At 33.4% G+C, this 27,801-nt stretch overlaps 1 protein-coding gene across 34 annotated transcripts in view; it reads left to right on the forward strand.

Moving 5' to 3' along the window:
* RIMS2 (regulating synaptic membrane exocytosis 2) overlaps positions 1 to 27,801 on the forward strand; it is a gene marked incomplete at its 5' end in the record, with an annotated part of 584,629 nt that overhangs the window by 427,113 nt on the left and 129,715 nt on the right. For 11 of the 34 annotated variants that reach the window (XM_082858742.1, XM_082858711.1, XM_082858712.1 and 8 more), the window contains 2 exons: positions 5,093 to 5,193; positions 26,305 to 26,477. The exons of 18 other annotated variants lie outside the window; for them this stretch is intronic. In XM_082858742.1, coding sequence (XP_082714868.1) covers positions 5,093 to 5,193; positions 26,305 to 26,477 — 274 coding nt within the window. Of the gene's footprint in view, positions 1 to 5,092; positions 5,194 to 26,304; positions 26,478 to 27,364; positions 27,617 to 27,801 lie in introns of all 34 variants that reach the window. 5 more of the 34 variants (XM_082858721.1, XM_082858710.1, XM_082858739.1 and 2 more) reach the window with 1 other exon arrangement.

The following is a 27,801-nucleotide window of genomic DNA, read 5'->3' on the forward strand; positions in this document are numbered from 1 at the left end:
TAATGTGTTCCAATATTTGTTAGTCCCTGCAATACATCTCTTTTAACAAATAATTTAGCTAACAAAGTGTACTTTTTATGTGGTTCTAGTATATGATAAAGTTTTTGTCTAAAAATATGAGAAAATTCATTACAGGCAAGTGACTGTGAAGAAATCATTTTAAAGTAACTTCTTTAATTTTTGTTGCATAGTTTCTTAAGTCCTACACTTGAAAAAACTAATATGGAAAATTTAAAAACATATCAGATCATTTTTTGTATTAACATTCATAAAAATTGGAAAGATCTGCACTTTTTTGCATTTGGCAGTATTTCTTATTTTGTACCACTTTTAATCAATATACCCACAGCTTTTATTTAACAAATATTTGTCCCTAAGATAAATTAAATAATGAATGATTGCATATTTGCATCTTAAAAATTATTTAACGTTTATTTCCAAAGCATTCTATCAAATCATGACAAAAATACAAGGTTTTCAAACTGGATAATTTGTCCTTGTTCACATAAACATTATATTTTGTGTGTTTTTAAAATGTTTTTTCTGTATAATGTATAATCATTGTGGATACTTTATAAACTATATATTAACCCAAATAAAAAACCAAAAGCACTTATACTAACTTCTAATAACCAGTGATAACTGATAACTACTCTGGGGTGTAAATCTTAAATGTTTTTCACTCCATGTCTTTGTCTTTTTTGTCAACTTTGTGCATATATGTTTTTATGAATATATATGGTTTTTTAAACTACAAACTATAGTACCATATCCACCATTTAGTGTTTTATAATTACTAATTGCAGTGTCTTTATTTTATATAATTTATATATGTGAATGCACATGCACACTGTTCTCATCATTTTTTGTGAGTGTATAATATTCTGTAGATACACCATAAATGCCGTTAACTAATCCCCTATTTTGGACATTTGGAGTTTCTTTTCCCTGGCCTTTGCAATTATCAAACAATGGTGTAATGAATATGTATGTACATCTTTGCACATTGATTTATTTCTTTAGGAAAGATCCTGGGAAGTGAAATTCCAGGGTCAAAAATATGACCATTGTAAAGCCTTTTAATACACAGTACCAAATATGTTTTATTTTTAAATAATTTTCTTTTAATATTTGTACATCAGTTACTTTGGAAAACTTTCATATAAATGACCATTAATTTTTTTGTCAACAGCTAGTTTATTACTGTCACTCTGAAAAGTGTTTTTGCAGTTATTAGACTCTTGAAAGAGCAGGTAAAATAAAACCAAAGACAGTATCTTCTTTTTGAATTGTACTGCCTTTGAAAATAATATTATAACAAAGTATTACATATTCTTATCTCGATGCATTTTAACAATTTCTATTCCTATTCCTTTGACTTTTGAAAGACATCAGTAAACTGTTTTATACTCTATCCTACTGAATCTAGAAAATAAACACACAAATAGCTATGATTTTTCTTGTGTAATTCTTACTTCAAAGTGAGAAAACAGCTGCATACACTGATTATACCTTTTTTTATTATACTTAATTTGGTACATGCCTAACTGGTGACTGTAGCATTTAAAGAGTACATGAATTTGCCCTTTTAAACTTTGTCCATTTGGAATATGTTATTTCTGTCACTGTCATCATTATTGTCCATAATCATCTTTTGTTTTGTTGTGCCTCTTCCACAGTGTTTGTATTTTTTTAGAAGAAATGTTTGTAAACTAGGATTCAATAGGATAGTTATCAAAAATATTTTTTTCCTTTCTTTGATGATTTGGCAAAATATAGTTAATTTTATAAATAGATTTCTAATAGGTAAGTAATATACTTCTTTAGCTTCAATCAGAAAAAGGCCTCAGATAATATTTTGATTTATGTTCAGACTACATTTATGATACCTCTGTATGTATTTTGTGCAAATACATTTTATTTACATTGTCATCAATTATTTAGATAGTTTCAACAAGGAATAGTTTTTGTTGGAAATCTCTCACTATTAATAAAAATTTGATTAAGACATTGCACAAATGTCTTTAATTCTTAAATTTAACTGGAAAGCAAATTTAACATGTACCTTTACAAGGATAAAATTTAGAAGAAATCCAATTATAAAATGTAAATTTTTAATGATCACTCCACAAATTCTTGATGTATTATTTTGTAAAATTTTTAACAATGTAATTTGTTTTCTAATCTCAGATTATTTAAAGGCACATCTTAAGTTTTTTGAAGACATATAATAATCAAAGAAAAAAGGAATTACAGATGTGATTATTTTCATCAGAAACCCTCATGAAACAGATAGCCACTTAGTGAAATGAAACTTTTTAATCTCAATTAAAGGAAGACTTTTTTAAACCTGAAGCCAAATATTTATATATCGATAGAAGAAAAGGATAGGGTGGAGAAAAGAGAAAAATCATTAAATTAGCCACAAAAATTTGGGATACTAACCAATGCAGTTTCTGGATTTAGATAAGGTTAATAGTCTTAAACTTCCCTGATGTTGTAATCATAGATTCTCTAATTTGTTTTCTGAATTTTGGTGTTCTTTCTTTGAGCTTTGCCGTTGGACTTGAGATTTTTCCCTCTTAAGATCCCCAGATTTGAGCATTTTGCTTAAGATCACAAGATGGGGTCACTGTGTCAGCAATCCTACAATATTCTGATCACTGTTTAGCTTCATTATGAATTGCATTATTGCCAGACCTATGTCCCTATTTCAAAGAAGTGTGGTGTGTGAAGCTGCTTTGGGACCCCAAGAGTGTGTGTGTTTGTGTGTGTTTGGAAAAGCAAACTTAAAACTATTGCTTGAAGTGCACTACAGAAATCACTGAAGGTGCACTGATGATCTTCGTAGTGTAAATGTAGAAACCTAAGCAACCACTGTCTTACTGTTGGTTAATATGGACATTTTCAATTGCATCTCTGATTACAAAATCTACCTATAACTTAACTTTTTTTTTTTTACTTGATTGCCATACCAACACAATAAATATGACTTTTTAACTTTTTGGACACATTAAGTAGTCTTTTTCAGGTTCAAAATAACCACAATTAGTTTATTGGTTTAAAAATAGGTAAACCTCTTAAATGGCTTATGTTATTAAGATATTAATGAAATAAGAAATCATATTAAGATATTAATGAAATAAGAAATCATATTTTCTTAGTTTACTTGATTAATAATTTACCTTATACCAAAAAGAATTTGAGACAATTTGAATATTACACATTATTATCTAATAATCAGGAAGAATTTAATGTAGTGTCATAGGAGGTCGATGTCCAGGAAATAGTCTCAACATTAGAAAATGTATATATGTATGTACGTATGTATGTGTATATGTCTATATGTATATTTATGTATATTAAAATGTGTTTAAACTTTGTCTATTGGTGCTATTTATATTTAAAATACTGTTTTGCTACTATAATATCAAAATTAAACTTTTTAAAAGAAACTTCCCAAACACTTAATTTAGCTAATATTTTTTTCAGCATACATAATTTTTTGAAGCTGGGATGGCTTTTTTGTTCCCTTGCCCTTGGAGAAAATAAACATATTTATCTGAGAATATCTCTTGAGGTACAAACAATTCCAATATTGTATTTTAATAGAGTAATAGACATTTATACTTGACCATATTTCACACTTATATCATGGAATCACTCACTTGATTTTGTGTATCATTCAACTGATATTAACATTTTATTTCTATTCCCCATTTTATAATTTGGCACAGAATCAATTAATCAAATCATTATTAAAATTTGACTCAAACTGTTTAGTTGATTTAAATTTGCTCTTTTACTTAGATGTCATATAATCTAAACTCTTTATACATTCTTTTAGTCAAGATTTTCTTAATCCTTTTTGAAACTTTTTCTTCCCTTTGTATCTTATTTTAATTATCAAATTTTACTTAAAATTTTTTTACTAGCAGTTATCAAATATACAGTGAGGTTTTTCTCAGGATGAGTATTAAAATACCTATTTTTGAATGGGCACACTTTTGTCTATATGTCTTTACTGCAGTTTTAAAGTTATGATCTTAAGCCAGGGGTATGTGTGTGTATGTTTACATTCTTACCTAGACCCAGTGTTTGTGGATTTACATGATGACATTTTATTGTAGAAACCCACTGAACCTACTAAGCTATGATTATTTTTCCTAGTTTGTAGGTTTGTAGCATACAATTGAGATTTTGTTTTTCCATTATGCCTATTAATGAGAAATGGAATTTCTCTATAAAATCTCTTTAATAAAAATCATAAATATAATTTTAAAGCACTTTTTCATGTTTGCTAAGGTTTTCTTACTGAATTTAGTTCTTATTCTTACCAAAGTTCTTAAAGACCCTCTTGATATCTATAGTTGATGTGTTTTGAGGAAGCACCTGTTATAGACAGCATTAATCTCATCTTATAACAGGCTTACTATCTCAGTTTCTCACCTCCTTACATTCTTTTCTTCCCCTAGAATGATTTCAGTAATACTTTGTGCCTTTATAGGCATGGTATGTTTTCAGGGGTATTATTCCAAGTGCCTCTTTCTTCATCCTAGTTCTAGAAAATTCAAGTTCAAAAGATCTTGATAACTGCATCCATACGTATGTTGGAGCAACCTGCTTTAATACATGGGACGATTTTATGATAATTCTAAATGCAATTGTAAAATTGTATTTGAAACCAATGAGACTTACAACCTCTTTCCAGTAAATATTCGAACCTTGATGAATTCGTTACAAGCCAAAATTCTTATAATATTACTATTGTCATATTTATGTGCTGTCAAATATATTCTCCTGGACATATATGTACCAGAAGGTGTTTTCTATCTAATGAAGATTTGTTGTCTTCTATTTACATTTGTTTGCATTTTATTCAGATTTAAATTATTTCACATATTTAATAATCATGCTTTTATTCACCAACTTGCATACTTAAATAAATCTAAAAAATGACATTTAATTTGTACATACTACCTTGAATGAAAGTAATATATCAGCCTAGCATTTCTTCTTTTATACATCCTGTAAGTTGGGCTCAGAAATAAGAACTGAACATTAATTTTATGGGTTTTTTTCTACTCGATAGGTGCTATGGATATAGAGGAGAGAAATCGCCAAATGAAAATTAACAAATACAAACAGGTAGCCGGATCAGATCCCAGACTGGAACAAGATTACCAATCAAAGGCAAGACATTTTTCTTTTTAAAAGTTGTAAAATAATCAGTTAATCATATGAAACTGTTAGATTCTCAAACTGCTGAATGCAGATTAGTCAGACACAAACATATAATGCAATGGCCCCATGATATTATTAAATGCTAAAATTTATGATGTGTTTGTATACCAACTTTTAGGTATAGACTTGCCTTAATATTTAGAAAAATCATTATATAATATAGGAGATTAAGGAAATGAAACTCATAAATGATCTGAAGAACAAAGCTTTTAGAATTTTTCATTTTATAAAACCTATAAAGGCCCTAACACCCTCAAAAATGTTTAGGAAGAACTTCTATTATCATCTTATGGTTTTCCTACATATAGAATTTTTTTACTTTATAGCATTTTAATTCAATCTGATTTATTAATAAGTTATTGGAACAAAATACATACTCATGAGGTGTTATAAAGAATTCAAAAAGTTTTTTAGTGAGAATCTTTTTGAACCACTTTTTGGTAATAAATTGAGGTGTGAAGTCTACCAGTGTAGGAAAAAAAAGTATTATTTCATTGCTCTTGCCCTTCATTGCCTTTATATTTTCAAAACATTTTTAGGCTCATCATATTATTCATTCAAAGACTTTGCTCTGAGGTACCTATTTAAGATTTAACAAAAGAATGAAAATAGCAAAACTTATTCCTAACATTTCATTATTATGTGGTCTAATCATTGCAATCATGTAATATTTGTGGTCTGTTATCTGTGTATTAGAAAAAAGCAATTTGGATTTTTATACAGTTAGGTCTATTTTATCCTTACCTTCAGTTTCTCTCAATTATAGCCTATTCTTCAGTAAAGATAAGACTTACGAAGTAAAGCACAACTGGCTATGCTGGATGTGCGTATGTGGTAGGTAGCATAGGTTTCAGTTTCTCCATTATACAACCTAGAGGAGGCAGATATTCTTACCTCAGCATCACCTTCCAAGCCACCAATATCTTCCCCAGAGTTCATGAATGTTGACTGATGTGGTGAATACAGGATTGTTCTGCTGTCCTGGAAATGGCACAGGCCTAATGCCAAGAGAAAGGTAAATTTAAAACAAACAAAAAATAGCCTTGCCTTTACTTAGCAGGTTTTAACTTCTAGAAATTTTATTCTAAAATGAAAATATGAATAACTTCAAATAGGTTCAGTGAATTTCACAGAAAACAGATTTGCAGTGATAGTATATTTCAGATACATCTCTAACCTTTTGAGCTTGGTATCAGAAATGATATCTGCACCTTTCCAGGTACTTTTAAAAATATTTCTGCCTAGGGCTAAATAGGAAGAAAGACCTGATCTTTTGTGGCATCTGCTATGCTCTAATCTCTCATTTATTCATATTATATAATCCAAAGACCAAGGCATGAAGTCCTGATAAAATAGGATATTAAAGCTTCCATAAGCATAAGATAACACATATTTGTTTTGTTTGTTTATATCCCACTATACTTCAGGAAGGAATGTAGATAATTCTTAAAAATACATAAAATACTCTCAATAATATCATCAGTGAAGAAATGAGTATCAAGGGAAAATGAGGTCAATAAAAAACAAGGTAACGCCAGAAGTAAAGCTTGTGAACAAAATGCATAGTGTGAGATCCTATACACCTGCTACATGTGGGGCTTATATTTTGACTGTGAGCTTCCTCACAAGCAGCAAAGGCAGAAAAGGAAACTGGGTCATTCGTATGATTTACATTGTTCATACAATAAAAACAAGTTCCTTAGAAGCAATGCCAATGATTCTTGTTATGGATACCTGGCAGAAATTCATTACAAGGGGATGGACCAAAGGAATACTAAAGAATGTCTGAGGCTTCAAAGTTTTATAACTTTGACACCAATTATTTTAGGTTAGAAAAAATTTAAGTCTTGGCAAAGGACTTTTTATGCTAAGCAAATAATTTCCTAGGTATTCTCTAAGGCAGTGGTTTTCAAAGTGTAGACCCAGACCAATAACCTCAACATCACCCAAGGACTTTTGGAAATGCAATTCTCTGACCCCCTCCAGACCTACTTAATCAAGACTCTAGGGGTGATGTTCCTGGATTTAAAAAGGCTCCCAGGTGATTGAAATGTGGACTACAGTTTGAGAACCACTGCTCTAAGGTGGGCTGCATGCAAAATTTACTTCCAGGTAACTGAATGAGTTGACATCCTCTTTTTAGGGTTTTAGCCAGAAGCCAGTGATGGATGATGGATGATGTCATTTAAAAATGAACACTTTCTTCTGAGAATAAGTGATCTGACTCCTTTACAAGGCCTCTCCTAGTATCTAACAAATCCTATGAATGTCAAGTGCATAGAATTCTGTTTACTATTGCTGGAGTTGTGCACTCAGCCTAACCAAAAATGCAATCAAGTCATTAAGGTACAACTTTTGAAAAGGATCCAAAGCACGACTCCATTTTGTTCCACTACAAATTTCCTGATGTGGAACTATCTTTGCTGGGTCATCTATCTGCCTATCATCCCTACCTCGATCTAACTCTCTCATGGATCAAAGAGAAAATTACAGAGGATTCTTTTCAGTCAAGCACATGTATAGATTTAGTTATTATTCATTTCCATACTAACAATTATTTAGATTAAAATTTTCAACTACATCCCCTCTCTTTTTAACTAGGGATATTCACCTTATATTTCCATTCTTTTCTTCCCTGTTTGAGAACAAGTGCCAATTAAATACTTGCTATTGAGCTATGCACTTTAATACATTAACTCTAATTCGTGAAAAGATCATTTAATTGGTAAGGGAACTAAGCCATAGAAAGGTTAAGTAATCTACCCAAGTTCACATTAAATCATGGAAAGTATTATTTGTAGCTAATCTGGTTTTCAATTTTGAGATAACTGAGATTAAATCCAAAGCCTGTGGAGCATATGCTATACTTATGAGCTATATTCCTGAAATTCTAGTGAAGCTATTAAAAGCTTTCATGGAATATAATTGTTAGCGAAATTTTTTTTTAAACTACACATTCCACATTTTAAATGGCATTGCTTCCCTGAATTTTTCAAGCATTCTGCACTGACAGTTGTAAACAATTCTTACTAATTTATAAAATATCTCCTTAGTAATTCACTTTGAAAGTACCTGCAGAGCAATGCCTATTAAGTTACTGTCTTTCTAAACATATTCTAAGTATATGAGGAAATTTGTAAGCAGACAGCCTATATTTAATAAAAGCATCAAAACCACATGCAGACATGATTCCTATTTAACCAGTGGATGATTTCTCAGGGCTTTTCCCCTCAAAACAGAATTTAACTATGTAGCCAATGCACCCTTTCCTGCCTATTGCATTGTCTTTATCCCAGTTTACATGTGATTCATCTATTCTACTCTCAACGTAATTTAAGAATCAACTTAAAACCAATGTTCTCTGCTCTTCATTGGTTCAGAAAAACATGATTTGTTTATTACATTTAACAATGTGAATTATAATTCAGCATAGACCAACTACCCTTCTATGAGTTACATAATTACAATAGTTAGCAATAATTGATAAACAATGTAGGTATATCTGAAAATTAATATGGAGAATTTGATAATATTTATATAAGTATATGATGTTTGCTTTTTAAATTAGCCATATTTAATGTTTTTAAATGAACTTGGAGGATATTTTTTAAAAGGGTAGTCCATCAGATTTCAACAGAGAAGCTACACAGTTTATTGATACCGTGTTTATTTGGAAATCAAAGCTTATTTCTCTGTAGAAAAACATGTTCCTTTTTGGTGGTAATGTTCCCACAAAATTATCACAAAAATATTTTACCCCTATTGTAGCACTTATAATCTTCTGTTTTCTTATTTATCACTCTAGAATTAAGCAAGATAGCCCATAAATTTTGCAGAACTTTTCAGATGTGGACCAGAAGTTCATATTAATCCATTGAACCTGCAATCTAATAGACTGAGTCAGTGTTCTGGGAGTGGAGCACAACACAGCAAAAGAAAGGGAAAAAAAGAGTTTTTCTCCATTCTTTGTACATACCTGATCCTGGGCACTTGTCACCTTTTCTCCCAGGCTTCTTGTCTTGTAAGGATCCATTCACTGATGTCAAAGAGACATATTAGGAAGAAAGCAATCCCACTAAAGTAACTTACATTATAAGATGAACTACACAACACAGAGATAGTTTTTTTAAAAAAAAAAGGTCTGTAAATACAAATAAACCTCACACGATGGAGCTGTAGGCAGTATCAATATAAAAAAAAATTCAGACTTTTAAAGGCAAAGTATTTTTGGCAGGTAGATCACCATTGTTAACTAAGCTGTTCCCTTAATTAGAGCTTACTCTCTTCTCAACACTGAGAATACACATTTAAGGCCAGCCTTAAGTGTTTTTAATTGACTTTCAAAACACAAGCAATAGGAACCAGAAGAGGGGAGACAGGCTGGGGCTGGTGAGGAGTGGCATCTATGGGCTGCTTATAAGTTTGGTGTTTGTGAGTCAGGAGTACTTAAAGACTCTAATATCACCAAAATATGGTAGCAGTACTTGAGTACAGTGTAGGAGATGAGAACACAGCCTGGAGACAAGCAAACTCCACCTGGGTGACTTTTGGTAGGTTAACCTCTTACTCTCAGTTTCTTTATTAAAAAGGGCTTTGAGATCTATTTCATACAGCGATGATTAGGAGGAAATGAGATAATGTATATACATGGTTTAGCATTTAGTAAAATGCTTAATAAATGGTGCTGATATTTGTTATTATTTTTTTATAACAACAGCAAATGTGCCATAGGCACCAGAAATGAATACGACAAGGTTGAAAAGAAATGGTAAAGAAATAACTGAGCTGATGAAAAGGATTTTAGTGTAACTCAAATATCATTGAATGTTCCCTTTATTCTCAAATAAAGAGACTGAAGCAGCAGAGATCAAATTTAGGGGGAAAGAATTTATGAATCTTCAAAGAATATGGAGATAAAAAAATACAAAGAGCCTGGAACATAACATATGATGAGAATTACAAGCTAAATTACTGAAATTAAGAAATGATGTTATCAAGGTTGACATTCCATAAGCTTGGCTCTTGGCAAGCTGATTAACAGGTAGGCATATGGCTATGGTATGGGTATTTAAAAAGAAATACTCTTTAACAGCAGTGACATAAATGGATCTGAAAACTGAAAAACTAAATTTATAAAAAGTGAATTTTAAAATGTCCATTAGGTGGCCTTATACAAATCACTAAGATGATACGTGGAAATACATGTATTTATTGAAAGTGAAGAAATGCAAGGTATAATTTTATAACACTGATTGATATAAAATGCTAGGAGATTTTCTTTTTGGATAAGCAGAAAAGTTGAGTTTCTGGTAGCATATAACACAGCCCAATAATAGTACAGTTGAGCTGGGCCTGGTGCCTGCTGGAGGAAGAGCTGCTCCATCATTGACTCTCAAGCTACCCAGAGAACCTGGTATTCTCATGAAACAGACACCATTGTGCCAGTGTTAGATGGAATCATGTGATACATAGAGCAAGAGAATTCTAATAGGAGTGATCTTAGTAACCCGATCTCTACCCTGCAAGGTCCTCAAGGAGTAGGTTAAGAAGTCCTGTGGGAAGTAATGAAGCATCGTTTCTTGGCATAAGCAGTTCAACTGCTTTATGAACAGAAGTAGGACTCAGATTTTCAAAAAAATTCCTGCTGGGTTTAAGTCTAGCCAGATATCCAGCAGAATGGTTTCATTTTTTAAAAATCAGAATTAAGATCACCTCCTCATAGTTTCCATCCCAAACTAGTCAAGAAATCTAATCACTTACTGATGAAGATGCCAGGGAGAATGCCAATGGCTGCACCTGGATTTCTTCACTGAAACCTGCCATTTCTCTAAACGTCTATTCTACTTTGTCAGTTTTCTCTGTTGTTGTGTTCATTTCTGTATAACCCTGCAATAAGATAGCTTCACGTTCTTTAGCAAAATTAGCAGTGTGCTAATAATAGTACCTACCTCATAGGATAGTTTTCAAGACTAAGTCTATTTATATGTTATGTATAACTCAAACAGAGTTTGGAATATAATAAGGAATAAGTAAATGTGAGCTGTCGTATGATGATGGTGGGGTGGTGATGGTGATGATGATGATGATGATGATGGGGAAGAAAGAGAAAAAGAGAAATTATTTTCAACAGATACCCTGCTCTTACCAGGTCTATTTCTGTTGCCAGCAACAATCTGCTAGATACAGATTAGTATATCTTTAAGGTAATCCTAAAAAATAGGTGGGTGAAAAGGGAGGAAAAGTGTAAAAACTAATGATAATCTAAAAAGTTAAAAAGTGATTTGGGTTGTCTCATTTTTATCAGGTTAGTCAAATTTTTATCTACCACAAATTATCATTCTTGCCATTTCTACTCTTTAGCCAGCTGGAATGTACTTCAAATTTAACTTAAACATAGAGAGAGAGAAAATTAAATTTACACATAATTTATCTAAATCTATGATATGCACACACACATATCCTAAAGCTCTGAGCCAAAGGAGAATTCCTCTCCTCCATATTTTAGCTGATGGAAGCAACAACTATTTATTTCTTCCTTGTCTCACATGTACAAACATACCTCACTTTATGTAACAGACCCACAGTTACAAACTTAATAATAGATAATTTTAATGGAATTTTAGAAATTCTATAGTTTGTGACTAATCTTTGAATATAAAAGTTTTCTCACAGTCTGGAGGCTAGAATTCCAAGATCAATTGTTGGCAGGTTTGGTTTCTTCTGAGACCTCTCTCCTTGGCTTGGAGTTGGCCACCCTCTTGCTATGGCCTCAAAGGGTCATCCGTCTGTGTGTGTCTATGTTCCAATTTCCTCTTCTTGTAAGGACACCAGTCAGATTAAGGCCCACCAGTGTGACCTCATTTTACCTTAATTACTTCTTTAAAGGCCTTATCTCCGAAACAGGCACATTCTGAGGTAGTAGAAGTTAGCACTACAACATATGAATTTGGGGGATACACAGTTCAGCTATAACATATCTATACAAAGTAGTTAATGGTCTTTTAGTTTATCACCTTAATGCCTTATGAAAGCATATTTGATTGTAATGTAAATATGTATTTTTAGGCAACTAACTATAGCTATTTTGTTTCAAACTTTTTGATTTTTTAAAATTGTGTTTACTTTCTCTATTTCTCCAACTACCTTCTCACATCCTAGGAGATGAAATATTTTTGTGTTTGCAAGTTCATTTTAAAAATTATTTTTCATAGTTATAAAACCACATTTAAGTTTAAATATTTTTTCTTAGCCAGACATTCAAGCATGTGTCTTCTTTCTTTACATTATATTTGTGAATTGCTACCTCATACTGTATAATCACATATCAGGCCAGGAAAACCACATGTCAGGTCAGGAAATATAAAAAAGATATTTTTAATTATAAAGACGTCATTTGAGATGACTGGGACAGCAACTTACATGTTGTAGAACACTATAAAATTACGGAAGAAATTGTAATTTCTCTCTTTTTAGTAAATATAATGTTGCTGAAAGCTAACAAAAGAAAGATCTTTAAATAAATTGCATCTAGCTACTCTCTGGTAAAAGGGTCAGTCTATGGACAATAGCTGCTATTGCCAAGAGCATAATTTCTTCCTATATACTTCCTAAGAACACACAAGGGAAACATTTTTCTTTTACCTCCAGCAAAAATTGAAATGTATGCATTCACCTTTGCTTTCATCAAGCCTCCAGGGTTGCTGGTTTGCTGACAACTAGAGCGCCCTTTGGGGGGATACAAGGAATGAATGATACGGGTCACCGAAGGGTGAGAGATCTTGCTTTATAGAATCAAGGAGGATAAGAGGAATAAGGAAGGAAGAAAATGTGATAAATAATGCAGAAACATTCTTTCCAACTCAAATTTCATGTAATTTAAAAGGATTAAGTATAGCCATATAAAAAATTACAAATATAAGAATATTCAAGACAACAGAGATATGAAAACAAATAAACCCTCTGAACAAACCATGACATTATCACTTCCTAAAATACATATAATCTGTCTTATGTGGTGCTTATTTGCTTGTTTCTTACCTTTTTGTTAAACTTCACACTTCTTGAGAATGGGGATATAGTTTATTCATCTTTGTAGTCTCTCCAGGGGCAAGTAAGGACAAGATATGAACTTCTGGAGAGGGTATGGGTAGGTTATTACCCAAGAGTCTAAAACAAATTTTCTAATGGACATATGATTATTGGTTTCTGTCTAGAGTTAATCATAATAGAAAGAATACTCAGAAAGAATTGGAAGACTTAGGTTCTAATTTTGATTCTGCCACTTATAAGACTTTGGATACATTGCCCAATAGTTCTTCACAACCCAACCTTTTTCTGTGTACAAATTCTGTGTTATCTATAAAGTGCTACCCAAATATATGGTAGTTTGGAGGCCATGTTGAAAAACATCATTATATATTAACACTTGGGTTTTAGGCAGCCTCATCATTAATTAAGCAAATCATTTAATCTTGTAGCTTAATCTTTAAAATTAGGTTTGAACTAGATCTTCTATATTTCATTTCCTTTATCTAGTGTTGTCTCATTATTGATTCAGTAATCTCTGATCAGTGTCAGGCTCTCTACTCAATGTATTCTCACAAATGATTGAATCTACAGATTTTATAATTAACTTATGGCATAATAATTATGATTTATAGAATAAATGTATGTGTATAATGTTTTTGCTTCATACTTCACATTAAATAATTGATAACTAAGTTTGAATTGAGACTTAAGTCAAAACCTTTAGTCAATTAAGGCAATCAGTCAACTAGGAGGGCAGCATGGAGTCTTCCACATCTATAATTTCAATTTAATTTGTCTAATTATAATTTGAACATATCTACAATTTTATTATGTAATAGCTTTGCTCATGAGCACAAAAACTAGTTGTAACTTTTCTTCAGTTGGAAGGATTACAGATATTATTTATTAGCAAAATTAATTTACTAATATCTTCCTAAACATGGAATTTTGATTATTTCTACATCATCAATTTTGAAAATTATAAAATAATACTCCAGACTGGAAATAATATAGCTAACCTTGGAATATATCTCTTATGAGAGAAGGAACTTTTGGCTGGTGATAATTTCAGGAGGTAGAAATATTGTATGTAAAAGAGTACAGAACTCAGCTTGGCACATGGGAAAGCCCAGTAATGGTAGCTGTTTTTATTATTTATTATAACAAGTGAGGTAGGAGTAACAAAAACTTTACAGTTGAACTCAGTTCTGATAGATGAACCAAAACCCACTATTCAATATAGCTTTCTGACTAACAAAGAAATGGCTATGATTTTATGATTGACCCTTCTTAGGTCATTTTCATGACTAGGAATACTCACTTCAAGGCTAACAGTCTTCAGGGTCAGTCATGTAAGAACATGTTACTTCTCAAGCCCATTTTCACTCTCTGCCAAAAAGAAAAATCATCGGAGTTTTAGATGGAATACGAAGGTGTTATTTCAAAATGACATAAAATGTCTTTTTATTCAGGTTAGTTTGTATTTTTTTTATTATTTAAATATCTTACTTGTTTAAAATTCATCCACATATAGTTATAAGTAGTATAGTAGTGTTATTTCCATGCTGGTTTTGTATTCTGATTATACATGTCATTTTATATAGTTTTCAAATTTCAGAAAAGGAAGAAAATCTTTATTTTAAAGAAGAAAGCTATATGTGAATATTTTAAAAAGAAATGGCTTAGGTTCTAAATATGCTGCCTAGTATCCCATTAAACATGAATTTATGGTTCACAATTTATTTTGATGAAAAGAAATAGAATGACTTTAATATTGACAAGTTAGTTGTATAAGCTTAGTTAATTCATTTAACTTATTTCTCTCAATTTTCTCATCCATAAAATGAGGAAGGTAGATTACATCCTCTCTGAAGTCACTTTCAGCTTTAAAATACTGTAATTTTTTTTGAATGACTCAGTGACGAGTGAATAACTAAAAGTATGTTTCGGTGCCAAATAATTTTCCTGGGCTTTTTTTCTTAAAGGATGGTTATATGAGTCCCCCTTTTTAAATATCTGAACGTATTTTGTTATCTCGGGGAACATTTAGTAATGTTTTCTTTCCTGCTACTCAGAACTGCATACCACAGGTATCTCTGAAGCTGATCTGCTTTAAGTCTGGATTCTGGTTCTGCAACATTAAAAGAAGAAAAATTACCAGATAAACAATCAAATAAATAATAATAAAATGGAGGACTAAGTGAATGAGGAAGGAAGAAAGGAAGAAAGGGATAAAGGCAGGAAGAAATGCAAAAAAGGAAGAGGAGGGAGGGAGGAAAGGAGGAAGCAGGCAGGCATAATCCTTCCAGTCTAAGAATTCATAATTGAATTAGGGAAACACATGCACAAAAAGTAGTGCTCGGGCTTCCCTGGTGGCGCAGTGGTTGAGAGTCCGCCTGCCGATGCAGGGGACACGGGTTCGTGCCCCGTTCCGGGAAGATCCCACATGCCATGGAGCGGCTGGGCCCGTGAGCCATGGCCGCTGAGCCTGCGCGTCCAGAGCCTGTGCTCTGCAATGGGAGAGGCCACAACAGTGAGAGGCCCACGTACCAAAAAAAAAAAAAAAAAAAAAAAGTAGTGCTCGTACAAAGTAGGCCGTGTTAAGTAGTACAATACAAGTAAGTCATGCAAAGGAAAAATAAAATGAGAAATATTCATTTGGCTTGAAGAAATCTGGGAATACACTGTAGAATAAGACATAATGTGAAGGACATAACAGGCAGAGGGAGAGCTTAAGCAGAGTTATAAAAGCATATGAGCACAAGCTATGTTTTAGGGAACAGTTAGTAGTTCTTTAGAATAGAAACATTTAACAAATTGGGATACGTATTAAGAGGTAAGAATGGAAAAGTTGTCTGGGACCAGATTGTGGAGGGCTTTAGATCACTCCGTTAAAAATCCAGAATGTTCTTCTTTAAAATCATAAGCTTTGAAGACTTTTTTAAGTCACCAGTATCTACAAATCTGTGCTTTTAGAAGATACTCTAATGGTATACTTCAGATGAATTTGAAAAGGATGTTAAAGACAAGGAGTCCTATTCAGATGCTACTGCTAGAGTCTGAGCAAGACATAATTGTCGTTCCTTGCCATGTTTGACTGTTGACTCCACCCCACATGGTCTTCATGCAAATCCAACCGATCCTACCCTACCTTCTCACACAAGGAGTAAGGGTAGTGGGCCTCTTCCAGATTTTCAACAGAATGTAATTATATCTGCCCTGTGCTTGAATTTGATCCATCAGGGCAATTCTCAGGCCCTTTTAGTTTCTTCAATAATATGTTGTTTTTCAGGCTGTTATTTAGCTCTGATTCTCTTAGATGCAAGTACCTTGAGTTACTTTATTACTTTCTAAGGTATTAATATTTGAAAGGGAACACCACTTCATATCCTCAATCCATTAATTTTTCTTGTATTTTTGCCCATTATAGATTCCCAGGACCATGATCCTACTGCTACGTTCTCATGTCTTATTTCCGTTACAACTTTTGGGATGCTAGCCTGCTACTTAATATCTATAATATCACCACCCTATGTCCTAATAAAAGATATAAATATTCTCTAAAAAATTACATAATAAGCCACATAATAGTTAAAGATGTTTACAAAGAACTAAATGTCAGGAATTTTATGACTAAGGAGAGTTTATTTATGATATTTCCTAATTCTAGCTGGATCTTACAAGTCTATAATCCGAGGGCTTGGAGAAGCATTTAATCATAATAATGGTATAATTGCTTTAATAGTAACTCCTTTTGTGGAAGGATAATGGACTCATTGGTTTTTCACTAGCAGCAGGCATTCTGTTCTACTCTCTCTGAGCTTGGATGTAAATGAAATGTTACGTATATCACAATGAGATATTGTTATTAATACATTTAAGGGTCTGGGAAGAACAGACTTCTTGATTGAGGCAGAAATTTCAGATGACATTTGTTTGAGATATTACTGAAAAATAAATGGCATAAAAATAAATCTAAGACTCAGTAAAGCTGTGGAAAAAGAAAATTATTTACCTTATGTGGATACATCTAAAATAATAAATGGCTAAGTAGTAATACATATTATCTGTAAATTTAAAAAGTAATAGCTGTCAGATGTTGGGGAAAAGAAAATAAAATATATGAAAGTTGTTTGTAAACCATTAAAATTATTCACATTTTAGTAATTATTAGTGTTATGGTCATGGATTGTTATGTTCTTTAGTTTAACTTTCCTTGATGCCCAGTATAAGCATAATTATAAAAACCAACCCAGGGGGCTTCCCTGGTGGCGCAGTGGTTGAGAGTCCGCCTGCCGATGCAGGGGCCACGGGTTCGTTCCCCGGTCCGGGAAGATCCCACATGCCGCAGAGCGGCTGGGCCCGTGAGCCATGGCCACTGAGCCTACGTGTCTGGAGCCTTTGCTCCGCAACGGGAGAGGCCACAACAGTGAGAGGCCCGTGTACCGAAAAAAACAAAAACAAAAAATCAACCCAGGTTAACTGTTTCAAGAATGAAAAAACATGAGTTTCCAAGTCAGGTTTAATGTTATCCTACCCTAAGTAAATAAGCCAATCTGGTGTCAAAGGACAATGCCTTTTTTTTTTTTTTTTTTGCGCTACGTGAGCCTCTCACTGTTGTGGCCTCTCCCGCTGCGGAGAACAGGCTCCGGACGCACAGGCTCAGCGGCTATGGCTCACGGGCCCAGCCGCTCCGCGGCATGTGGGATCTTCCTGGACCGGGGCACGAACCCGCGTCCCCTGCATCGGCAGGTGGACTCTCAACCACTGCGCCACCAGGGAAGCCCAAGAGTGTACCTTTTTACCATGAGGTCAGAACAGGCACAGAACAGGATGCGTGATATACCATTTGGGTTAGCATTCAGATGTTCATAACAAATAGACAAAGTCATCTAAGTAAATAAGGATTCTTTTTTTTCCATAAACAAGAAATTCAAGCAGCAGTTCAGGGCTGGTACTACTGTTTCAAAAGCCAAGCTCTCTGTTCTTAGAACTTGTCTTTCTGCTCCCTATTCTTACAGGAAGGCATTCATCCCCATTGTCACAAAATGACTACTAACGTAGTCTCATATGTGAACTCCAATCAGAAAGAAAAGCCAAGAGGGAAAGGCAAAGACCATAACAGCTAAGCCAGCCCACTGTAATCAGAAAAGTAACAGTTCTTTCCAAACTGTGTCCCCTAAGTTCCTGCTTATACCTCAGAGGCCAGACTCAAGTGAAAGGATCACCCTAGCTACAAGGGATCCTAAAAAATGAAGTTCTTTTCTTTTTTTGTTGTTGCTGTTAGACCACCAAAATAAATCTGATTCTTTTAGTAAAGAACAAAGGGGAAGAAAGAATATTGGTAGTCATTCAACAGCAAGTGAGACAAATAAGTAGGTATAACAAACTCTATGAATATGAAAGACCAAGGACCCATTCATAAGTCCCAAGTAGCTTATTATCAAGATATTTGTTTGCATAAAATGAGTGATACTTCTTAACTGATTAGAATGGAGAATATTGGAGAGAGAGAAGTCAAAGATAACTCACAAGTTTTTTAGGTTTTAGTTGGTTATTAAGCCTATTAAATAATGGAGGGAATATAAGAGATACAAGAACAGCTGGTTTGGAGTGAAAGAGAATAAATTTGATTTGGACCACATTGAAATCGATGTACCTACAAAACAACATATGGGAGATGTCCTGTTAGAGGTCCTGGAAATACAGGTCTGAAGCTTGGGAGAGAAGTGAGGGGGAAAGATAAGGATTTTTTAGTCATTACGTGGGTAGCTAATGGATTAGATCATTCTGTGGGAATTCATATAGTGAAAAGAAAAGAAGGTGAAAGATTGAAATTTGGGGAGAATCTAATTTAAAATCAGGTTAGAGAAAGTGACGCTAGCAAAGGAGATTAAGAATAAACAGAGGCCTTCCCTGGTGGCACAGTGGTTAAGAATCCGCCTGCCAATGCAGGGGACACGGGTTCGAGCCCTGGTCTGGGAAGATCCCACAGGCCGCGGAGCAACTAAATCCGTGTGCCACAGCTACTGAGGCTGCGCTCTAGAGCCCACGAGCCACAACTACTGAGCCCGCGTGCCACAACTACTGAAGACCACGCGCCTAGAGCCTGTGCTCCGCAATAAGAGAAGCCACCGCGACGAGAAGCCCGAGCACTGCAACGAAGAGTAGCCCCCGCTCACTGCAACTGGAGAAAGCCTGCACGCAGCAACAAAGACCCAATGCAGCCAAAAATAAATAAATTAAATAAATAAAATTTAAAAAAAGAATAAATAGTTAGAGAGATAGGGGAGAAACCATGAGTGACATTATCTGAGAAGCCATTATGGAAAAGTTTCAGGAAAAGAGAGGACTTCAACAATATTAGATGTAATAACAAAATCAAGACAGAAGACACTGCTGGCTGATAAATTAGGACACTTTTGGTATTTGTTTGTTTGTTTTTTGAGAACAGTTCTAGTAAATGATAGATTAGAATGGGGGAAGAGTTAAGGATTCTGAGAAGGAAAATAGTAAATGCATTTGTTAAAGGCAAAAGCACAAGCTCTGCAGCTACCTGAGATTTCTAAACCTGGGATTTCATCGCAGAACTGGCCTTCCCATCTCTGAAAATTGTGAGGAATCAATGGAAGTAAATAAAGGATGAGGTTCCTTGAACAGCTAATTACTAAGAGACACAGAGTTCCCACAGAGCCAAACCTTTGAGAAAGTCATCATTGACTACTAGCATTAATTCCTCCTCTACAAATTCTCCAGGAAACTTACAAATTTCCTTCAGACCAAGGGACAGTGGCTCTTTAGTAAGTCTTTGCCTCCAAGCTAATGGCTACTCTGTCTGCAATTGTGTTTCTTTATCTTAAGCTGTTATTGTTCCGTCTTTCACAAGATGAGTAGTTTGCAGGTATGATATCTTGTTGTCCCGTACATCTTTTCTCCTAACAAGTCTTTGTGAGTCCTACAAATAATGCATTTATTTCTAAGCCCCCGCCCCTGGTGGTATGCACCAACTCTGCATTCAGTGACCATTTGGTAACTTGAAATCAGCCACAGTGGGAGTATTTAGCCTTCAGAAATGAGCCGACTCTGTAAATCAGAACTTCTTCCTTTTGAATAGCTGGTTGTTAAATACGTATAAGCACACCACTTCCTATCTATACCCATCACAGAGAATGAAAGGATTAAGTGACTCAACTCTATTCAGCTATCATTACAGTAGTTTATACTCTGATTTGGTACTTCATACTGGAGATAATACCTCAGTATATAGCCCAGATAAAACAACCATTCCACTCATTTCTATTCATTAAACATTCATTGAGTTTAGTCAGGCACTACTGATCTAGATAATGGGAATACTAAAATAAATATGACAGTAATTATCCTCAAGGAATTTATAATCTAGCAGGATAGGTAGATGGTAGATAAATAGATGATAGTTAGATAGATAGATGACAGATGATAGATAGATAAGAGAGAGACAGAGACTGAGACAGAGAGACATGATAAAGGTATAAGAAAGGCATAAATTAGTTTAGGAATACTCAAGGCAGTGATTAATTCTCTTTGAAGGAATTAAAGAGTTTTCTAGCTGGGATTTCATTTGCAGGATACTGTTTACAAAACTAAATCTTAAATTAACCCTCAGTTTTCTGTGGCCTTTCCTCACTGTCTTCTCCCTCCAAAGTAGAGAACTTAACACAAAATACCTTCTTTAGGAGTCCTATCTAAAGAAAATTATCTATTTACAAGCAGATGTTTGCACAGTCAGCATTCAAATCAGACAATGATAAGAACTTTGGCTAGGACAGAGAAAAAATCATCTGGAAATAGCTCCTCAAAAAGCAAGTACCTACAGTTGTGCTACTAACAAAACACAACTTCTACTCTCTTTGAATTATTATATGGAATAAAAATAAGATGATGCAAATGAGAGCATCTTCTTGCTCTTATGATTGTTTCATTTACCACAGCGCCAGGACTCCCTCTGCTCTGTTCTTTTCTCCTCTAGACCCGCCAGACTGATATCAAGAGCCCTGCCCAGAAATTCAGCCCCCCTCTTATCTTCCAAAGATTATGTTTGCCTCAATTTTTTCCTACTTTTCGATCTACTCATGTTTTCTCTCTGAATATGATGTAAATATTCCTCCAAGTACTTCTTGATGGCCTAAAATATTTTTCTTCAAACGTGAGCTTTCTTGCTTCCCAGTATTTTGCCATAACCAATTCTTGGACTAGAGTTTTAGACAATAAATCGCAGTTTTATGGTGAGATTCAATACATTGAAGACAAGCAATGCTTAAGGACGTCTCATAGAGGTTCACGTACAAAGCTCAAATGACCTGAGTTGCTGAGATGCTGTAGAGAACTCAAACTAGGAAATTACTTAATCTAAGAACTTGAAATGAGTATATAGGAGAAAATGAAAATTTTATTTTAGAAATCTGAGTTTTCTTTTTTCTCAGGAATATTATTATAAAATTTTGATAATAACTTTCCTTGCAGTAGAGCTCTGCTGATGTACTGTTGCTTTCCACTAATGTTAGATAAATAGGGAGAACATTAACTTTTCCAGGCCACTTAAGAACTGTAGGGTCTGGAACATCCCGGAGAACAATAATTTCCCGTAAATTTTTCTGCTTCATGATCTGCTTAATAGTAATGTACAAAACATCAAAATGTTGTCGGGAAAAGCTCCCTCACTGTCGTCCAAGATTTTAATGATCTCCAGTCAGCACAATTTTCAGCTGAGATCCTGTAATCCTATGCAGTAAACCTTCTTTGTTTGTTTCATTAAAGATAATGATGAGCACATCATCCATTGTTCATGTCAGCTGGAAACTAATAGATGCTAATTGCTTAAAGCATTTATTGTATAGTGCCAAAACAATACCAACCATTTCCTAAATAAATGAACTTATTCACATTCGTAACTCATTACCTTGGTATAATAATAATTTAGCTGCTTCTGTCTCAACTTAAATTATATAACTTTTGTTTTTCATACTTTAGGAAAAGCAAAAAGAATGAACCATTTTAAAAGTAGACTCCCATAGTAGGTCATTTATAACTTCGATTTGGGCTTTTTGTGAATTATATACTTGAAGATGCTATAATCTAAATGCATCCAAGATACGTTCCTCTGAAGTTTTACTTTTAAAACTTTTTCCCATTATTTCTCACTTTCCAAATTTCTCATTCTGTTAATCATGTGTCTATTTTTAATGGAAGCCTGAGCTATATCCCAAAGGTAAACATGTTAGAAATAGACAGAAAAATGCATTTGGTACAAGCCTTAGGTAGACAACAAAATCATCATCAAACTAGAGCTTTTAGCTAATTTGTAGTTTTCCTTTATTTAAACTGTTCCGTTCGGTGTCTTTTTATTTATGACCCGCTGCTTTCGGTGTTGGAAATGAGCAGCTGCTATGCGCTAAGCACACGATTGGGTATTTTGAATATATTATTTCTCTTACTCCTCACAAGAATCCTTAAAATGAAATTTATCCTTATCTTACTGGTACAAGAGCTAAACCTCCGAGTTTAAATTAAATTAAATCTTTGACTCTTAGGTGCTAAGAGACTTACAAAGATAAGGAAGATATTGTTCTGGCTTTTTGGAGCTTTTATTCTAATAGAAGGTTTGAAAACTACCAATAAATATGAATACACTCACACCCACACACAGACACACACACACACACACACACACCTATAACAAGAGGTAGCATGTGATGAATTATATAAAGGCTTAAAACTATAGTATGTGGAATCTTATCTTTCCTTAAATTTTGCATATCCAAAATTTTAGCTCAGCAAACTAGATTATGTGAGAGGTCTTAGCCAAAGATATGTGCAATGTATATATACCATGTGTGTTTAAAAAAAAAATTCTTAAGCCTTAGGCTAACCTGTATGTACCTATGAATCATGGCAACAGGATCAAAAGTCATGATGACCTGAAAAGACAAAGGCTAGAATATGCAAAGTCAGAATACCAACTACTGAAATACAAAAGTCAAAAAGCAGTTAGGATTCAGAAATGAAGGCAAAGAAAATCAGAAAAGAACCAATCAGGAAGACATGGGATACACAGGTACCAGGTGGCTTTGGATATTAGGATAAAGTACCAGAAGCAAATATTAAAAATGAGACATCTTCTATGTCAGCCAAGAAGTGTCATTTATTTCCTGCTGAGATAAAGCTATTCCTTATCCTGCAGTTGAGAATTAGTAGTTCCCTATGAAGCGATGGGATATGAATGAACCTGTCCAAACGGGCAGGTGAGGCCTGAGAACATACTAGGGGGAAAGTTTGATTTAATATTTTATTTTGCTTTATAAATATATTTTCTGAAATGTGTCTCTTAGATATATATGGAAATAGTTACATTTTATTATAGCTTAGAGCAGTCTTAAAATAATAAATTTACTCTTGGGTATTTTACCTAATATTTCTTTTGGTAAATATATTCCTGGAATTGATACTAAACCAGTATTCAGCTACTATCTAATCATCATGATCATCATTGTCATCATTTGTCATTTATTAAACACTTCTTATGTGTCCAATATTGTGCTAAGTGCTTTATGTACATTATTTTATTTAATCCTTGCAGCGAACCTAGGAGATGGGTATGATTGTTGTCCACATTTTAACAGATAAAAAACTGGAACTCAGGATCACAAACCTAATAATTTATGTAGCCAAGATTCATACCAATGATTCAGTCTCACTCCAGAGCATGTGCTTTTCATGATTACATTTACCCTTAGTACTTCCTGAAGTTAAAAGTTGTGGCTTTTCATTTGCATTTAGATGATGTAGTAATCCCATGAGCAAAAGCAAAGAAAAAAATGTAATACCAAAACTGCTTTTCTATTCAATGATAAATTATTTTTAAAGACATAAATAGCAATATGCTTCTCCTTTTTATTATAAATTCTAAGAATGAGTAAGATAAAGTTCTCCCAATGCAGTGTAGTATTGGGAACAATTTAATAATTTTGAAAAATTTCTTGAAACATCCATTTTTCATATATATATGAAATGTCCAAAAATGGAAATTACTTCCATTTGTGTCTCAACTTGAGATCAAATTTACTTTTAATAAATATCATGGAAAAAAATACATATATACATATATCCAACGTTATCTATGCTAGCCAGTATATACTGGCTATATATGTGTATATATTATATATATATATATATTTTTAATATAATGGTTAACATAGATAATATTGGATCCAACCACTGAAATGCTGTTCTAGGCAATGGCTGAAGACATTGTCATTTAAAGTAAATTGTTTTTGATTTTTTTTTTTTTTTTTCTTTGCGGTGCGCTGGCCTCTCACTGTTGTGGCCTCTCCCGTTGCGGAGCACAGGCTCCGGACGTGCAGGCTCAGCGGCCATGGCTCACGGGCCCGGCCGCTCCGCGGCATGTGGGATCCTCCCGGACCGGGGCACGAACCCGTGTCTCCTGCATCGGCAGGCGGACTCTCAACCACTGCGCCACCAGGGAAGCCCTAACTGTATTTTTTTTTTGATAATTTAGAATTCCAACAAAGTTGAAAGTTAGAGTGGATTAAGAAAGGCCATATCTCACCTAATATAAATATATATTTCTAGGTTAAGGATTTGATTATTAAAATTTTGTGTAGCCTTCAAAATAATTCTTATATTTTACATTTAAAGAAAATGACCAGTTATTAACTCAAAAATATACAACAAGGTACTGGGGGATCCTGGAGGAAAAAAAAAAAACAGCTCATTTGAATCTGATCTAATGTTTACGCTACACCCTACTGCCATTCAACTTGTCTTACCAAAATGTTTATATCTAGCTAATATTTTCAGTGAATTGTTGTTCATACAGAACTATTTATTAGGGTAATGATTATTCAAGTCACAGTAAATGGTTTATATAAGATAATCATCTTTCTAATGCTTTATGAAATTTGCCAGTATCTATGATTTAAAAGATCTCCATTGTGAAATTGACCAAGTAAGGATTTTTCACCATTATGTTTAAGAGCATATTTACAAAAAAAAAAACTATTAGCAGATAGTCTCTTAACCTAGTAATAGCCATCAGGTAGTAATCATACAGTAATAATACTGGCTGCATTATTTTATATTATACCAGACACCACACATGTATTATTTCTAATTTTCAAAACAGCCCTGCAAGGAAGATATTATTTTCCCTATTATTTTATAAACAGTGTTTTAAAGGTGAAATAATTTGCTCAAGTTTACCCAGCTAGCAAGTTTTCCTTACTCCACATTTTTCAGACTTCAAAACCTATTCTTTTTTACATTCCACATGTCATTAACATAAAGCATTTATGAAGGTTTTCAATTTATCAGAATATTTGAACACCCAGAACACCCTGCACCCTGGCAGATGACCATCTGATTATTTCAGTTCCAGAAAGTTTGAACTATTGTAAATAATAATGATTTTTTCTAGTACTTCTAGGATTCATCAAAATTCCAGCAACCATTCAGAAATTAAACTTGCTCTTTTCTCTTGGGTTTTCTTTAAAAAGTTAGTGTTTTAATAATTAGATTTTATATTATCTCTAGGTTTTCAGTGAAGCATAATGGATTAAAGAGAAAATTGATGCTACTAAAATTGGTTTTTATAAGTTACAATGGCAACTTCATCATACTTTTTTTTCAAATTCAGAAATAAAAAAAATTTTTCTTCCTAATATTAAGCCAAATGTTTATTTCCCAGATTTTACCTAAATGTTCTTCCCTGAGGCCATTCCTGTTGTGAAACTGTTTTAATGGTCTTCATTGGGGTGTGGTAAAAATTCTCTAATTGTCATTGCTAAAAACAAGGGTTTCATATAAACTGAACTTTTCTTTTAGGATAATTGCCATTCACTTTTGTTTTATATGCAACTGAGTGGGGTTTTGCAGTATCCTCTGTGGACAATTAAAGTGCTGAAATAGGAGAAGCGAATAATTGCTTTGTGTGGTAATACTGACAACTTCTGCGTATTTGTCAATCTGTGTTAACAGTATCGATCAGGATGGGATCCTCATAGAGGGGCAGATAATATTTCCACTAAATCTTCGGACAGTGATGTAAGTGATATATCTGCGGTTTCAAGGACTAGTAGTGCTTCTCGTTTCAGCAGCACAAGCTACATGTCTGTCCAATCAGAACGGCCAAGAGGAAATAAGAAAATCAGGTGAGTAAGGGGACTTTAAGCAGGAAGTTCCTCTAAATATATTTTAGAAGATCTTTATTTTTCTTTGGATAAATGTAAAATCTTTTACTTCTAAAAGTTAATATATATCATTAAGACAATAAGAACTTCTGTACAGATTACTTTTAATTATATTTTGGTCTCCATTTCAAACTTCTTGCACAGAAAAGTTTTACAGAACTTATAGATATTTTCTTACTAGATTATTTGAAATAATATCATTAGGTATTTTTTCATGTTTGTTATTTAAAAAGTAATTCTTTTATTATATCTTTACTGAAATTAAAGTGATGGTTAAGTGAAGACCTGAATTTTTTAATATTCTAAGGAATATGAAAAATCATATTTTAGGGGGGATTTTTCCTAGCTGAATACATTTTAGTAATTCAGAAAACACAAGAACATTACTTTTTTAGTAAGGTGCTCTCCCATCCTCTTGAAACTTTTTATAAATGCATGGAAAATATTCTCAGTTTCTCAAGAAAATTTATAAATGTAATGTATGTTTTTTAGTGTAATTTTCATTTATCACCCAACCTATAGACTTTATGGACACCTGAGCTAAATTAGTCTTTTTTTACTCCTATTGGATCAAAACAAAACAATAATGGAGAGACCACAATTTTTTCCATGCAACTTTGTAAAAGGACAATATGATTTAAAAACAGTTATGATTTAAGTGTTGCTTACACAGTGCTTCTCTGGTGTACACTGGAGAAAAAGTTTTCAATGCTTAAAAGATGTCATTTTTATTTGTGTTTTAGTAGTTATCATTACTTTTCTATTTAATTTTGTATGCACTTTTTCTTGACTTTTTCTTTCTGTTTTGTGTTTATTTGCATGCCTTCAATTTATTTCGCTTTCAAAAGGCCAAAGGGAATAGAAGAGGGAGGGAAAGAAGGGGATAAGCATGAAGAGATAGTTCATGAGGAGGAAGAGGTAAAGGAAGAAAGAATTAATGAGAATGAGAAAGGGAAAGAGATTACAAAAACATGTAATAAGGAGAAAAACAGAGAATCAGGAGACGAGGAAAAAACACAAGATATACCTGAACAAGGGAAAGAAAAAGAACAGTGGAATAAAGAGGATTTGCAAAAGCAATTCTCACAAGATGATGACAGGTAAAATTTGCTCATTTTCGTAGACATTTCCCATTAGTAATGTCCTTTCTCCTACTCTTAAAAACTATTTTGCCATTTACATTTGGTTTATTTTCTTGTGTTTTATCTTTTAGCTTCTAATGCAACTAATTAATGTTAGCAAATTATTACCTAACAGATTGATTTATTAAACAGTCTTTAATTTG

Source organism: Leucopleurus acutus (genome assembly GCF_964270905.1).
Source record: "Leucopleurus acutus genome assembly, chromosome: 17".
NCBI lineage: Eukaryota > Metazoa > Chordata > Mammalia > Artiodactyla > Delphinidae > Leucopleurus > Leucopleurus acutus.